The 17,232-nt window shown below is 43.1% G+C and overlaps 1 protein-coding gene across 14 annotated transcripts in view; it reads left to right on the top strand.

The window, feature by feature from the left end:
• CDON (cell adhesion associated, oncogene regulated) overlaps positions 1 to 17,232 on the top strand; it is a 111,945-nt gene that overhangs the window by 32,904 nt on the left and 61,809 nt on the right. For 11 of the 14 annotated variants that reach the window (XR_009866421.1, XR_009866423.1, XR_009866422.1 and 8 more), the window contains 6 exons: positions 5,712 to 5,848; positions 7,366 to 7,638; positions 8,850 to 8,996; positions 9,791 to 9,934; positions 11,391 to 11,678; positions 13,797 to 14,066. Coding sequence is in view for 11 of the 14 variants with exons in the window: in XM_062197310.1 (XP_062053294.1) it covers positions 5,773 to 5,848; positions 7,366 to 7,638; positions 8,850 to 8,996; positions 9,791 to 9,934; positions 11,391 to 11,678; positions 13,797 to 14,066 (1,198 nt within the window). In the remaining 3 variants the exon portion in view is untranslated. Of the gene's footprint in view, positions 1 to 5,711; positions 5,849 to 7,365; positions 7,639 to 8,849; positions 8,997 to 9,790; positions 9,935 to 11,390; positions 11,679 to 13,796; positions 14,067 to 17,232 lie in introns of those variants that run through there. The other 3 variants (XM_062197311.1, XM_062197314.1, XM_062197315.1) reach the window with 3 other exon arrangements.

The raw sequence follows: 17,232 nt of genomic DNA, 5'->3' as shown, positions 1-17,232 counted from the left end.
ATTGGGGGCTTTAAAAAATTCTAAATGAGAGCCACACTGAAGTTTAAAAAAATTGTAATTTTTTAAAAAGATTTTATTTATTTCTTTGGGAGGTAGAGTTACAGACAATGAGAGGGAGAGACAGAGAGCGAGAGAGGTCTTCTGTCGTTGGTTCACTCCCAAAATGCAATGGCCAGAGCTGTGCTGATCCGAAGACAGGAACTAGGTGCCTCTTCCTGATCCCATATGGTTGCAGGGGCCCAAGGACTTGGGCCATCTTCACAACAGAGAGCTGGATTGGTAGAGGAACAGCCGGGACTAGAACCGGTGCCCATATGGGATGCCGGTGCTGCTGGTGGAGGATTAACTTACTGTGTACGGCGCTGGCCCCCGTTTGTAATTTTTGCAAGAGAATATTTGAATGTCATGTGTCCTGGAGCAGAAATCATCCAACCTGGCAAGTGATGTGTGTGTGAAGCCCATGTGGTGTGGAGTAGGCTGGTGCACTCCAGCTGCAGCCTTTTCTTTCTTTGCTGGTATGTGTTTTTACACCAGAAGAGAGGGGAGAGGAGGATGGAAAACAAGTGTGTATAGGAAATGAGGGTGGCTGTCCCTCTGCTTAGGTCAGTTTTCACGGGTATGAAAGAGGACATACTTTTTTTTTTTTTTTAAAGATTTATTTATTTATTTGAAAGAGTTACACAGAGAGAGGAGACGCAGAGAGATAGAGAGGTCTTCCATCTGCTGGTTCACTCCCCAATTGACTGCAACGGCCAGAGCTGCGCCGATCCGAAGCCAGGAGCCAGGAGCTTCTTTCTGGTCTCCCATGTGGGTGCAAGGGTCCGAGGACTTGGGCCATCCTCTACTGCTTTCAGGCCATAGAAGAGAGCTGGATCGGAAGAGGAGCAGCCGGGTCTCGAACTGGCGCCCATATGGGATGCTTGCGCTTCAGGCCAGGGCATTAACCCACTGTGCCATAGCGCTGGTCCCAAGGGTCCCAAGGGTATACTTGTTAAGGCTGCTGACCTGTGTGTGAGACTCTGGCAAGAGTGTTGTTTGGCTGTGGTGAACCTGGCCACATAAAACTGTCCATTTGTTGGAGCAGTACAGGGGGATATGTGTGTATATATATTAAACCAAATCTATATATGTTCTTCTAAAAAATGTTAATTTTCTTCTACTTGAAAGGCAGAGTAGTGGGTGAGGGGAGGAGAGAGAGAGATCTTGCATCCATTGGTTCACTCTCCAAATGTCTACAACAGCCAGGTCTGGGCCAGGCCTAAGACGAGCCAGGAACTCCATCCAGGTCTCCCACTTGGGTGGCAGGGATCCAAGCAGTTGGCCATCAGCTGCTACCTCCCAGGATGTGTTAGCAGAGAGCTGGATGGGAACTGAAGTCAGGCCTCGAACCAGCACTCCGATATGTGAAGCAGATGTCCCAGACTGCAACTTCAGCTCCCATACTACCATGCCTGCCCCAGTGTATGTGTGTGTGTGTGTGTGTATGTATGTATATACGTATATATATACACACATATACACACTATATATGTATGTATTTATATACTATATATGTATATATATATTCTAGTAACCTAGTCAAATAATGGGGCACTAAAGTCAAGTTTCCTTTTTTTGAGAAAGAGTACTTTTGAAGGCAACACTGCATTGAATGATTTCCCAGTAGGATGCATCTCTGACCCTCCCTGTGGTCTGTGATGTTTATTTGTGAGTTTGTACCTGAGGTGCTGTTGGTGGTGGTTGAATATGTCAGTTACCTGATCCATGGACAACAGAATCCTACTCTTGTTCTTAAGATCACAGTTTACTAACAGAGCAGGCTTGCCATGGTTAAAGATAATAACCAGGTCAACAGATACTTGTTAAATGCTTTTATGGCCATAGGTTCTTTCCAAGTTCCAAAACCAACTGAAAGCATGCAAGGCAACCTAATAGAAACAGACTTCTTAAAGGAGATTCCCATGTGCTAATATTTAAGTGGCAATAATGAGCCATGGAACTTCAAAGAACAGCTATCAAGTATCAGTAGGTCATGTGCTAGGGTTAAAGTTGACTCTGAAATTTGTTTCACTGCTTTTTAATAAATAAATACTTGAAGAAAGATTTGGCAGAAGAAGACACGCTCCTCTTGTCCCCATTCTCTCAGGGAAGGGTCTCCTGTTAACAAGTTATTGGAATGTTTACTTTGCCTTGAGTGCTTACCAGTGCTGTGTCAACCCTTAGCTTTGAACCAAGTGAGAATTCAAATAAACCAGAAAAGTTTTCACACAGCTGCACCCTCCTGCTGATGAACAGTGCCAGTGTGTCCCCTACCACTTTTTAAAAGAGGTCAGCAAGGAAGAGAAAGACCATCCATGACCTGATACCCAGGAACTGGATAAACTTGAGTTTGCAACTTTTGGCTTTTGGAATAGCTTATCACAGAGAGGATGTGCAGATCCTGGCAGATACTGTATGGTTTATGATAAGCCCTATTTAAGGTACCTTGCAATGGTTGGGATTAACCTTTCTTTGCATAAATGAAAATGTGTGTGAAATTCTCATTTTTAAAATGTCAATAATGAAACACCATTGTTAAATTTTTGTTGTATTTCATAGTTACAGGTTCTATGTCCAACCTTGGCCAAGTAGGAATGGGGGTCAAAATTTGCATACACAATAACCTGGTGGAGCATAGTTTCTGGTATATAGTAGGTACTTATTATTTGCTGATTTTTAAAATTATACATATGAGTGAATAACAAGGATAGCTAAAATACACTGAATTCAGATGAAATGGCAGTTCTCATTAAATATGACTTTTAAGGTAATTCTAGGAATTATGTTCTATTAAGATATATCTCATTCTAAGAAATATTTATTAAATGCCTTCTGCTAAGCATTAGAATTCTACCAAATTGAATATAAGAGTGTTCTTGCCTTCCAAGAGGACAGAGCCATGTGACCAGATAAGTCACTTAGTACAGTAATGAGTACAGTGGTGAGTGCATATCCAGGTATGGAGGAGAAAGAATTAACCATATCTGAAGGATGGCATGCAGATTGTTAATCAATTAATTAATTGTTAAAAAGATTTATTTGTTTTATTTGAAAGGCAGAATTACAGAGAAGCAGAGAGTAAGAGAGAGGTCTTCTATCTGCTGGTTCACTCCCCAGATGGCCACAATGGCTAGAGCTGTGCCTGTCTGAAGCCAGGAGCCTCTTCTGGGTTCTCCCACGTGGGTGCAGGGGCCCAAGGACTTGGGCCATCTTCTACTGCTTTCCCAGGCCATAGCAGAGAGCTGGATTGGAAGTGGAACAGCCGGAACTTGAACTGGTGCCCATATGCGATGTTGGCACTGTAGGCAGAGGTTTTACCTGTTAAGCCATAGCACTGGCCTCATAATTTATTTATTTTATTAATTTATCTTGTTTATTTTCCATGTATCCCACTAGAATGTGAGCATAAGGTGGGAGTTTTTGTCTGTGTTACTAATTTTATTTAGGTATTTTTAATTGCTCTACTCCCAAGCTCGTGGGATGGTACCTAACATATGACAGGCATTCAGTAAATATTTGTTGCATGAATGAAGGATTTTTGATAAATATTACCAAATTTCTCCCCAAAAGAACCTACTGGTTGTATTTCTATCAACAGTGTAGATGGCAATTTGTTTTTTTTTAACCCACATCCTTGCCAGAGCTGGGTTTTGTCAGACTTTGTTAGTTTTGCTAAATGTGGTGTACTACCTTTGTATTATAAAACACAGAGGCAAACCTTCCCTTGAGTGCCATCGGTCTCCAGCAGTTCCCTGTGCTTCCGCTGCTTTGGTTTGGCAGCACCCTTGAAGGAGCTGTCTGCCTGCTGGCTATGTTTCTGCCCTTCCCAACCTCAGACCCTTGTTCTTTCTCTGCTGAAACTATTCTTGTCCCCATAACCATGACTCTCACGGTGTCTCACCTTACTCTGCCCCTCCGTGTTTGACACAGGTGATCACTTTCTTCATCTGCAAACAGTTTCATTTTTCTCTCCCAAGGTAACACTCTTCTGGACTTCTTGTTATTTGATTGCTTGCAATTTCTTAGTCTCCATTTGTACTCCTTTCTGGTTAGGTCTCTGAAGTTGGAATAACCCTAGGCTCTTACTTGTATCTCCTCTCCTCCATCCTCTAAATATATTTTCCATCAGGAGAGCTCCTACAGACCAAGCTTTCATAGGCCCGAATTCTGTTTCCAACAGTGGCTTCTCCCCACAGCTACAGACTCCTGAATGCACCTGTGCACTTAACGGTAGGATTTGAATATGTTGCTCAAACTTACCTTGGCCAGAATAGAAGTGATGGCTAATCTCCTTTTTTTTTTTTGGACAGGCAGAGTGGACAGTGAGAGAGAGAGAGAGACAGAGAGAAAGGTCTTCCTTTGCCGTTGGTTCACCCTCCAATGGCCGCTGCGGCCGGCGCGCTGTGGCCGGCGCACCGCGCTGATCTGATGGCAGGAGCCAGGTGCTTCTCCTGGTCTCCCATGGGGTGCAGGGCCCAAGCACTTGGGCCATCCTCCACTGCACTCCCTGGCCACAGCAGAGAGCTGGCCTGGAAGAGGGGCAACCGGGACAGAATCCGACACCCCGACCGGGACTAGAACCCGGTGTGCCGGCACTGCAAGGCAGAGGATTAGCCTATTGAGCCTCGGCACTGGCTGATAATCTGCTTTTTAATCTTATTTATTTCAGCCAACAGGGCCATTAATTATTCTATCACATAACACCCAAGAATTATCCTTGATGCATCTCTTTTATCTCACATAGCATTATTCATACATTCAGCAAGTCTTGTTGATTCTACCTGTAAAATGTATTCTGATTCCAGTTACTTTTTCCCACGTCCATAGACTCACAGGCCTAACCCACTGTGTCCTCATCTGTTCCCCAGGGTGATTCCAGTATCACCTGATTGATCTCAGTCTTCACTCCTGCCCCATTTCAGCCTGTGGCTCACTAGTCGGTGGTTTTTTGAAAGCCTGAATGAGACCACATTACTTTTCTTCTCTAAGGGTTATCTCGTGCTTTAAGAATAAATCCCTACACCTTTCTCATGGCCTTCAGAGATGGATGTGGTCCAGCCTAGCCTTCATCCCCTACTGCTGTCATCTCACTGTCGTCGTTGACTGCCAAGCACAGTCAAGACACAGGCCTGCATGTGCTGTGATTTCTGTACAGTGGTTGAGCCCGAGTCCCCCACCTGCCAGAGGTACCACCTCACAGGGTTGCTCTGAAGGTTAAGTTAGTGTATTGAAAGCAGTGAAGTGGTGTCTTGCACATAGTAAACACTGAGTAAATGCTGGCTATTATTTTTTGTTTTCATTATTGTTACTGTGTTTGGAGAAGTAGAGGAGGAATGCATGTTGGTTGGGTTGAGTTTTCCATACATGTGAGGTATAGAGATAGAAATGCACACTAGGCAGTTGGATGCATTCATTTGGGATGATTAGTTCTGTGGGATAAGGACACCCTGGTGCCTTGGGAGGATGAGTAAAACATCTGGCTCAAGTTTAGAGTCTAGCGATCCATTTATGAATTGAGAAGCAATGGGTCCTTAAGTGCTTGGGACATGATGTACTTTATACAGAGTGTTCAGAATAAGTGGCAGCCATTGTGCTCACAACTCTGGCTATTCAGATGGGCTATTTCAACAGTTGTTGTGGTCTAGATTTTCTCTTTTGCAATGTTTTTGCAGTGAGCTGAGGCCTGGGTTTTGCTCCAGAAGTCTGCCCTGCCTACTTCTGTAGTCTGGCGCTATGCATCCAGATCTTGGACCCTTATGGACACTGCTGTATGTTCCTCTCATGCTTCTGAGCTCTTCTGCAAGTTCAGGTAAGAGGAGGCAGTGGCAGGGATTCATCCTAGTCCAGGAAAAAACAGATCTGAATTAGAGATTTTGCCAATGATAGTGGTTTCTAAAAACATTTCTAAGACTTGTTTGATCAGCTTCATGATTTTAAAACTTGGTTAATGAAGCATTTTAAGACTGTTTTAATCATGCTTCAGGGATTAGCTGGCCTTCCTATCCTTGTCCTTAAAATTTATTTCTTTGATTGCTTTAAAAATATTTTCTGACCACACTTTTTAAAATAAGAGAGCATCTTAGAAATTTGTGAATTTGGAAATGGTAATGGAAAAAAATGCTGGCTACATACTTCCAAGGAGTAATGTAGTACTGCATGTAGTAGACCATGGAGTCAGAAAGGTGTGCTGTTCACCTTGGGGTGAGAGATGCTGGTTTAAGTCCCATGCCTGCCACTTTTTTCCATGAAATTGTCTAATTTATTACCCACCTCTTTGGCTTCCTGAATATCTTAAAGACATTTATTATGAGCTGTATATGTAAGTACCAAACCTAACACACAGCCCGTATGCATTGCCTTTATATGAAGATATATGTAAGTTTGTACAGATACAAGGATGTTTATTCACTAAATAACATCTAGTTGTTATCTGTTAAAACACTGTACAACTCTGTCAGATGTGGTAAAAGAGAAATCGCGTTAGTAGTTTATCCTTATGTTTTGTGAAACGGGAGCCCCAGGTTCAGCCAAGAGAGGCACTTCCCTTGTCTTCATTTCTAATTATATATCCTATAAAAGTAGATTCAACAATTTATTGATTTTTTTCTTTTAAATATGTTATTTCACCAGAGTAACAACATTTTTGCTCTCCTGCCCCTCTTTGGGGTTGGGGGAGTTGCTAGTGATAATTTTAGTGCAGGACTGTCCCCCCCCACCTCCAAATTCCTGGAGAAATAGAACAAATGAAACTATTTCAAACACCAAATGAAAATATGGAGACTTATATGCAAGAAAGCATCGTTGTTGTATTTCAGTGTGGCTGCACAAGTTTCTATTTCTATTTTCTTGGACATTGAGAATGCGTTGATACTTAAAGGTGAGGAAGTGCCACAGCCTTTACTCACAGAATCACTTGTTCTCCTAAGTCAAATCCCACTGGTAAAATAGGAGAGAACTCTTTTGATTTTGAAAGTCATTTTCAGTTTTTCAGGTTCTTCCATTTTTTACAAGTCACTTTGTTAACAGAGCAGTTTGAACAGAATTAGTATTGTATCTGATTTTTATCATAAGCATTCCTGTCTGCTCTGTCGTAGTGGTTAAGTCCCAGGCTAACATGTTGACCTCCTCATTTTTTCCTTCCGTAAGACAGGCTTATGAGAATGTTGCTAGAACTTAGAAGCTTTAAGAACTGTACTGTGTATAGATCAGAGGTTGCTTTTGTTATGAAGAGCCAGATGCCATGTGTTGAATGTGCCCGTCTCCCTCTATCACTCCCTCTCTCATACTCACCCCCTCCCTTTGCCCACGGGGAATGTTCTCTTGCAGACTTGGCACCTTCCTTCATTTCTGAGCCTGTCTCTGCTGTCCAGAAACTTGGTGGACCTGTGGTGCTTCGTTGTTCTGCTAAACCTCTGACCACTCACATCTCATGGCTGCATAACGGAAGAAGATTGGATAGGAACATGGAACAGATTAAGGTGCACGAGGGGACTTTGACTATTCTTTCTCTGAACCCCTCCCTTTCGGGTTCCTACCAGTGCATTGCCAACAATAGCATCGGTGCCATTGTGAGTGGCCCTGCGACAGTCTCTACTGCAGGTGAGTGTAATTTTACCCCTGTTAATAGATGCACTTTCTTGAAATGACTTCAAGTACTTGAGTTTGTGAATAGTGGGGAAAGCCTGGATTCAGCATAAAGCACTCGGGAAGTTTTATCCAGCCTTAACTCAAGCCGTGTGTGTAACTTGGGCAACACGCTCCAACCTCTGGGAGCCTAGCCTAGTGACGTCATCTGTGACAATGGTATGGAAATGATTTTATTTTTAAATCAGGCCACTTTTCTAGTGAATTCCTAATAATTTTTTTCTGTGCGTACTTAAAAGCCCTTGATATCAATAACAATACAAAAGCAATTGTCTACTTTGACACTCAGTTCTTTCATACAGCCTTTTATCTTTCTTTCAAATCTGATTTTTTATTTGCCTTGATTACTGAGTGATTTTAATTTATTAAATTGAAACCAGGCTGAAGAAGCAGGAAAAAAATAACTGACTGTAAAGAAAGGAATGTTGAGTATTGAACTTATGGAAAATCTGGAATGCGTGGGTTTTCTGAGTTTGAGCCATCTGCCTTTCAAAGGGTGATGGCTTACAGTAATGGAAAACGTCTTTGTAAGGGCACCCCTATTTACAGAACAAATCTGGATTCCCCAGGAGCAGTGAGTTTGTCATAACTGAGAAGAGTAAATGTTTTTGTAGCGCTCTGACCCATAGGCAGCTCCAAGACACACTGGAGGGCTGCATTCCTGGTGCTGGCTGCTGAACGCGTGGTGCTTTGGGAAGAGTAGCGAGCCCTTCCACGCAGCCTCGTCTGTGTTACCACAGCCGGATAATCGAAGCGACCTGCCGCTTTGGTGTTTGATCTCCTGGGTCCACTCCCAGAAGGCATTTTACTGTGTATGAGTAGCTGCCCACAGAATAAAGATTCATCAGGAAAAGGAGTTTTGATGAGGGAGTGGATTAAAAAGTACTGATCTGGACAGAGAGGGTCTAACTGTGCTTTATGGCGGTCTCTGGTGCTTCAGGAGTAGTTTGCTTTTTCTTACCGTCTCCTGCAAGCAGGGGCCCTGACTTAGCGCTCAGCCTTCAACCCAGCGCCTCCCCGGCCCAGCTGCTCTCTGAGTAGCAAGGTCATGCCGCCCTCTGGCCGTGCTGCAGATGTTGTTTCTAATTTTTACATTTCCATTGGGAAAAAGAATTCAAAGCTGCATTTCTTAACTATCTATTTATCTGTTTGCTTATTTATTTCAGTTCTTGGTGATTTTGGTTCATCAGTGAAGCCTGTTATTACAGCCGAAGAAAAAAGCACTGGTTTTATTGGCTGCGAGGTACCGGAGAGTATCCCCAAAGCCGAAGTGCGCTACAAAATCCGGGGCAAGTGGCTGAGACATTCCACAGGTGAGACCTTCTCGGAAAAACCAGTGGCACACCCAGAGCACCTGTTCCTTAAATAACCGGTGAAGCTTTGTATGCTAGGGACCATGCCTATAAAAGTGCCTAGAGTAGGTTGTCTGTCAGAGGTCAAGTGGAGGAGATGAGAACTCTTGGTTACAAATGACTACAGCCCCATACCCCAGGAGCCTGCTCCCTCCCCCCACTCAGGTCCCCACTCTGATACCTCTTCCTCAGGGAAGACAGCCCTGGGGACTTAGTCTGGAATGATATGCCCTGGTGCTCCCTGGCCCCTTCCTTCAGCCTTCGTGCTTAGCAGAATTGATCACACCGGGCCGTGCTCACACACCCCTGTGTGCTCGTTTGTTTTGCACCCTTTCTGTGCCACCGCCGTGCTTCCCACGGGAGCACTGGCTGCATATCATCTGCTTTCTCCACTGCTGTGTCCTGCGTGCATACCCGGGCTGGCACTGGCAGGAAACAACCACTCCGTGTGTAGTGCTTGAAAACAGTGAATGAACAGACAATGAGCGAGTGCTGGGAAGCTGTAGTGTTGGTGAACCTGCCTTTGACCCAGCATGGTTCCTTGTGTGTGGTCAGCATGTCTCTGAAAGGTGTGCTGTTGTTACACTAATACCGCTGATGGTTTTTTGAAAATCTGCCTGTCTGTCCCAAATTTCCTGTGACTTGATTGGCTGCTCGTCTCCTATCTAACCTTGAAGCGTAACCGGCCCCCTTCGCTGGTTTGCAGTGTGCCTTCAGACCGAGAGGCTGAGCTTCTTCCTTCCTTCCCCCCACAGAGAATTACTTCATCCTTCCCTCAGGAAATCTCCAGATTCTGAACGTATCCAGAGAGGACAAAGGATCATATAAATGTGCAGTTTACAACCCTGTCACCCAGGAATTAAAGGTCGAACCCGCTGGCCAAAAGCTCCTTGTGAGTCGTAAGTATTTGGAGGGGGACGGTAACCAGAAAAGCAGGAATCTTCTAAAGTATTCTTCATAAGAAGTTGGGGAATGAGATTCCATTTTTCTTTTCAGATCCTATTTGTTTATAGTAAGAAAGTCTTACCAAAAATGTAAATACATGAATGCTTTATGGAATAGCACTGTACATGTTTTAAATTAAAAAAAAAAATCTTTTTTTCAAGATTTATTTTATTTATTTGAAATGCATAGTTAGAGAGAGAGGTCTTCCATCCACTGGTTCACTCCCCAAATGGCCACAATGGTCAGAGCTGGGTTGATCCAAAGCCAGGAGCCAGGAGCTTCTTCTGGGTCTCCCAATCTTCCGCTGTTTCCCCAGGCACATTAGCAGGGAGCTGGATCCGAAGTGGAGCCCATTTGGGATGCCGGTGTTTCAGGCGGTGGCTTAACCTGCTACACCAGGACGCCAGCCCCACTATACATGTTTTTTTTTTTTAATTAAAAAAATTTTTTTTTAAAAGATTTATTTGTTTTATTTGAAAGGCAGAGTTGTAGAGAAACAGAGAGGTCTTCCATCCTCTGGTACACTCCCCAGATGGCCGCAATGGCCAGAGCTGCGCCTATCCAAAGCCAGGAGCCGGGAGCCTCATCCAGGTTTCCCATGTGGGTTCAGTGGCCCAAGGACTTGGGTCATCCTCTACTGCTTTCCCAGGCCATAGCTGAGAGATAGATCAAAAATGGGACTTGAATCAGCACCCATATGGGATGCTGGCACTGCAGGAGTCAGCTTTACCCACTACGCCACAGCACCGGCCTCTATATATGTTTTAAAAATACAACGGTAGAGACAGGAATTTTTTGAGGTGACAGAGTGAACTCATGGAGGGAATATGGAATAGCACTGTACATGTTTTAAATTTAAAAAAAAAATCTTTTTTTCAAGATTTATTTTATTTATTTGAAATGCATAGTTAGAGAGAGAGGTCTTCCATCCACTGGTTCACTCCCCAAATGGCCACAATGGTCAGAGCTGGGTTGATCCAAAGCCAGGAGCCCTTTGCTCAAACACAAAGAAAAATTATAGAGGAAGTACAGTTTTTTAGCAGTAATAGTCAGATGGATAGCTAACTGTGAATTTGGGAAAACGGGAGAGATCTGTGCTCTTTCTCTCAGATACAGTAAAGCCTAGGGCTGATTCTTAGGTGGTGGCCTTTGAGTCGATGTAGCGCCAGTAAGTCAGAGCGCAGTAGAGAGATTTCTGAACTTGAGAATTCTCCATTTCCACGTGACTAGTGCAGAAGTTCCCCCGAAGGACCACACATCTGCTGATCGTCAGCTAAACCCGTGTTAACTACCTCGGAGGACCTCGTGGCATTAAGAGGAATCAGTGGGCACCCAGGGGTGCACACAGCTTGGCTGTGGATGATGCTGGAAGTAGATGCTGACTTGCACATTCTTGTGTTCCCCGTCCAGGCTCTTCCCCGGAGGATTTGCACATTCTTCATCCGGCCGTCTCGCAGGCAATGACCGTTCCCTCCCGCAGCGCTGTAACCCTGGAGTGTGTGGTGAGCGGGGTCCCGGCCTCGCGAGTGCGCTGGCTGAAGGACGGGCAGGAGGTCTTGCTAGGCAGGAGCTGGAGGAGGTGGCACTCTCACCTTGTCACGGACAGCATTGGCCTGGCCGATGCGGGCAACTACACCTGCGTGGTGGGGCGCTCCTCGGGGGACGTGAAGCATGTGACCTACAGGGTTACTGTACTGGGTAAGATGTTACTGAGTAAACGCTTTTTTTTTTCCTGGTCTAATGTTTGAAGGAAAGATTACTTGTGCATGAGAAACAAAATAGGACATATCTAGAAATATCTACGCCAGTAGCCAGAATGGGCTTGGTTTTTCCTAAGGATTGCTGAGTTGCATTTCACAGTGGATGTTCTTGGGAACCTCTCACCCCCAGCTTGGTGATGTAATGCAGAACTTGTTCTCCCACATTCATGATGGGGAGGGAAAAACTGGAAATCAGTCAGCTGGAAGAGTCTGGGCTGTATCTGTGTGTAGTATACAATTGCGGTAACCAAGAGAACTGACTAGAAAGACATCAAAAAGAAGTCTGTCAGTGTCGTTTTATTTTCCCTTTTGTGATTACCTCTGCCTACCTTATTATTTTACGACGTTTCCATACGCAGGTTGAATGTCCCTAACCTGAAGATTCAAAATCTGAAATTCTCTGAAATCTAGAAATTTAAAAAATATTTCAATTTTTTATTTGGAGGTGAGGGAGAGAGAGCGAGCTCCCATCTTCTGGTTCACTCCCCAAATGCTTGCAACAGCCTCTGGCTGGTACTAATGCCAGGAGCTAGGAACTCAGTCCTGGTCTCCTTGGGGATGGGAGGAACCGTTACCTAAGCCATCACCAGTGCCTCCCAGGGTCTGCATTAGCAGGCAGCTAGGGTCAAGGGCTGCAGGCATTGAACCCGGGCACTTGGATATGGGGCTTGGGCATCATAACTAATGGCCCAAATGCCCGCCCCTAGTACTTTCTGAGTGCAGAGCTTTTTTTAAAAAAAAATTTTTTTTTTGACAGATAGAGTTAGACAGTGAGAAAGAGAGACAGAGAGAAAAATCTTCCTTCCATTGGTTCACCCCCCAAATGGCCGCTACAGCCAGAACTATGCCGATCCGAAGCCAGGAGCCAGGTGCTTCCTCCTGGTCTCCCATGCGGTTGCAGGAGCCCAAGCACTTGGGCCATCCTCCACTGCCTTCCCAGGCCACAGCAGAGAGCTGGACTGGAAGAGGAGCAACCGGGACTAGAACCAACATCTATGGGATTCTGGCACCACAGGTGAAGGATTAACCAAGTGAGCCATGGCGCAGGCCCCCGAGTGCAGACCTTATACTGAACAGTTTCAGAGTTTGCAGTATTTCAGAGTTTCAGATTAGGAATGCCCAGCCATTAAAGTCTAGGCAAATATTCCAAAATCTGATAGACTGATTTCTGAAACACTCTTGGTCCTTAGCATTTTGGCTGAGGGATATGCCACCTGTATTTTCTTTATCTCAGAGCCATCCCTTTTCTGCCTGCCAGCTACCTCATTGTCATGTGTCGCAGCAAGAAATGTTTTCCTTTATCAAAACAGGTCTTCATGAAAATCAGAAAATTAGAAGCTAATTCATAGTAAATACCTTTTTATGTAAATCATCCATATGTTATTTACACAATGGCCTGATACAGGTTAGCAACACTGAAACTGATATAAGTCTGTGGCAGGTAGACTGTTAAATCCAATGATAACCAGGACTATATTAATATGCATAATAATTTATTTTAATATACTCCAAATGTTGTTATATGATCTACTTTTTTGGGTAAAAAGTGACTTTATGGATGTATAGGAAGTCCCCCCCCCCCACTACCACCTATTATACACCTAAACTCAAAGTAGAATTGATTATAAAAAGACTTTAATCTCTGAAATCAACCTTTCTTCTGTTTTGGCTCTTGTTTAGTGTGAAATCCAGGGAAGCTGTTACTTTATTTCAAATTAGTCACCTGAAATAAATAAGAAAAGCCCAGGATTAGAAGCTGTGGTTTGTGTGCCTGTGTGTATGTTTGTGTGTTCCTGTGTGTTGGGGGAGTTAAGTGGGTGCAGCAATCTATAAAAGGAGACTAACTTATTAATAACATATGGTTTATCCTATTAGTGGAAAGTTAAATACATTTCTAATTTTTTCCTACTGACCACAGCAGATGGAAGAATGTGAGTAAACAATACAAGTTGGTTTCAACTAGTTATTGGGAGAGAGAAGATTTCATATGACTGGAGTGATAATTTAAAAAGTACATCTGGAGGGCTGGAGTTTAACTTGTGTGTTTTATTTTCAGAACATGCCTCAATTTCTACAGGACTGCAAGACCTGACGGTGTCTCTAGGTGCCACAGCTCATTTTACCTGCAATGTGCACGGGAATCCAACCCCCAAACGCACCTGGTTTCATAATGCACAGCCCATTCACCCTTCTCCACGACACCTAACTGTAGGGAATCAGTTAACAATCAGTGGGGTTAGGTTGGAAGATACCGGACTCTATCAGTGTGTGGCGGATAATGGGATTGGATTTATGCAATCAACTGGAAGACTTGAAATTAAAAACGGTAGGCTTTAGGGCCATGTAATTACTGGAAATTTTTTATTATGGGTAGGCTTTTTTTTTTTTTTTAAGATTTATTTATTTGAAAGAGTTACATAGAGAGAGAAGGAGAGGCAGAGAGAGAGGTCTTCCATCCGCTGGTTCACTCCCCAGTTGGCTGCAATGGTTGGAGCTGTGCTGATCCGAAGCCAGGAGCCAGGAGATTCCCCCAGGTCTCTCACCCAGGTGCAGCGGCCCAAAGACTTGGGTCATCTTCTACTGCTTTCCCAGGCCATAGCAGAGAGCTGGATCGGACGTAGAGCAGCCAGGACTTGAATTGGCACCCATATGGGATGCTGGCACTGTAGGTGGTGGCTTTACCCGCTATGCCACAGCACCAGCCCCTGGATAGGCTTTTATAAGGTAGTTCAAAATGAAATCATTTTTACTAAAAGAAAATAATGCTACCACAATACTAGAATTATGTTCAGGTTCCTATCTAGTGGCAGGTAAGTATTTTTATAAAGAAGCAACCTTATTTCATCAAGCTCATTATATGAACATTTAAAAAATTTATTTATTTATTTAAAAGGGAGAGTTGGAGGGAGATAGATATAGATAGCTAGATAGCTAGAGAGAGAGAGAGAGAGAGAGAGAGAGAAGGATCTTTCATCTACTGGGTTCATTCCCCAAATGGTTGCAATGGCCAGGTCTGGGCCAGGCTGAGCCAGGAGCCTGGAACTCTATCCAGTTTTCCCACATGGGTGGCAGGGGCTGAAGCACTCCGGCCATCATCTGCTGCTTTCCTATGTGTATTATCAGAGAACTCGATCAGAAGTGGAGCAGCCAGGACTCCAGCTGGTGCTCGTGTGGGATGCTAGCATCACAGATAGTTGCTTAACATACTGTACCAAATTACTAGCCCTATAAAGAGAGAATTTAAAAAAAAAAAAAAACTGTATTTGCAGTATGTACTACATAGTTTAAAAACTGTAGGTAAAGTCTCTCTCATTCCTGTTCTCCAGCCAGTGAGATTCCCTCTTTAGAACTAATTAGAGGGCTGGCGTTGTGGCAAAGCAGGTTAAAGCCCTGGCTTGCAGAGCTTGCATCTCATATGGGCGCTGGTTTGAGTCCCAGCTGCACCACCTCTGATCCAGATCCCTGCTAATGTACTTGGGAAAACAGCAGAGGATGGCCAAAGGCCTTGGCCCCTGCATCCATGTGAGAGACCCAGAAGAAGCTCCTGGCTCCTGGCTTCGGATCGGTTCAGCCCTGGCTGTTGTAGCCATTTTGGGGAGTGAGCCAGTGGTTCGAAGACTTACCTCTCTCTCTGTTTCTACCTCTCTCTATAACTCATGTCTTTCAAATAAATAAGGTAAATCTTAAAAAAGAAGAACTAACTAGTTTTATCTGTTTCTTGAATACTTGTGTATATGAACATGCAAGCAGTGTGTGCTTGCATACATGTGTGTGTACTTGCATTTTGTAATCTATATTTTTTTTAACATAAATCGTGGCAGCATTTGAGAGGCAGAGAGAAACACACACACACACACACACAGATAGAGCATGTATCCACTAGTTTACTCCCTAAATACCTGCAGCAACCAGAACTGGCCCAGGGCTGAATTTAGGAGCCAGGAACTGAATCTAGGTCTCTCACGTGGGTGGTAGGGACCCAACCAGTTGACCTGTCACCATTGCCTCTCAGGGTCTCCATTGGCAGGAAGCTGGAATTGGGAGCTAGAGCTAAGAACTGAAAGCAAGTACTCTGTTATGGGGATGTGGGCATCTTGACTGCAGGGCTAAGTGCCTGCCCTGCATTCTTTGCCTTAAAATTGTCCACTTAACACACACCCTGGCTGTCTTCCCATGTAGTACACAGAGGGGATATTTTCATTCCTTTTCTGAATGACTGCTCAGTATTCCATTGCATAGTTGAGCAGTTTGACCAGTACCTCATTGGCTGTTTCTAATCTGCGGCTATTACAAATAGTTCTATAATGAATGCTTTTCTATACAGATTATTTAGCACATGTATATCAGAGAACAAATTTCTAGAAATGAATTTGCAGAATAAGACCAGATGTGTGTTTTTGATAGATGTTATTGGATTGCTGTCCATAATTGTGATTTATTTAACTCCCACCAGCAATGTCTGACTGTACCTATTTCCTCAAAGCATTACCAAGGAGGGGTAATGTCAGTCCTTAAGAAGTCTTGACTTATCCAAAGGAAAAAAGAAAACACATCTATTAATCTCTATTTCTTTCCTTATGAGAGAAGTTGGGCGTCCTTTCATATATTTATGGATCATTTGAGTTTGCTTTCCTGTGTATTGACTCTTCATTCTTTTTTTACTCATTTTACAAAAATAGATGGATTAAGTCTTTTTTCTTACTGATATATGAGTTCTTTATATACTAGAGAAATTAATAGTTTATCTGTCATGAGTTGTAAATATTTCAAATTTTAGGGAATAAGTATGAGATAGACCACATTTTCTAACCTTTGTGAAAATTAATTTTAAAATTAAATATCACTAGATAATTTAAGAATAAAAATTACCATGTACTTGGAAATTTAAAATTATACTTCCCAAACCTGGCTCAAAAAGAAATCATAATGGAAATGTAAAATATTTTGGACTGAATAGTAATGAAAGTGCTATAGGTCAACTTTTATGGGAAATAGCAAAAATGGGATTTAGTAAGAAATTTATAGCCTTGGATGGCTATAAAAGAAAATCAGTAAGACTGAAATATGGTGAGCTGAGTAAAAGAACAGAAGAATGGACAAATGTGGCACAGAATTAAGAACCTAATATAGGGCAGGAATGAATTAAGTAGAAAATGAAGGTGAAATAGAGAGCATCAATAAAGATAGAAATTAGTCCTTTGAAAACTCTAATAAAATGGACACATTTTTTGCAAGATTGAGCGAGAGGAGAGCAGGTACAATTAAATTATTAGGAATAAAAATGGGACAATAAGTGAAAGGCTTGTAGAGATTAAAAATAAGAAGACTGTGATAAGATTAATGAAAATAGTTTTCAAACATAGACAGGAATAGACAGATTCTAAGGGAAAATATAACAGTGAAGCTGATGAGAAGAAAAAGTGTGAATAGTTGTACAACTATGAAACACATTGAATTAGCAGCTGAAAATCTTCCCACAAAGAAAACACCAG

This window comes from Lepus europaeus, chromosome 7 (genome assembly GCF_033115175.1).
Source record: "Lepus europaeus isolate LE1 chromosome 7, mLepTim1.pri, whole genome shotgun sequence".
In the NCBI taxonomy this organism is placed as follows: domain Eukaryota; kingdom Metazoa; phylum Chordata; class Mammalia; order Lagomorpha; family Leporidae; genus Lepus; species Lepus europaeus.
This window is presented reverse-complemented; position numbering and strand designations above follow the sequence as displayed.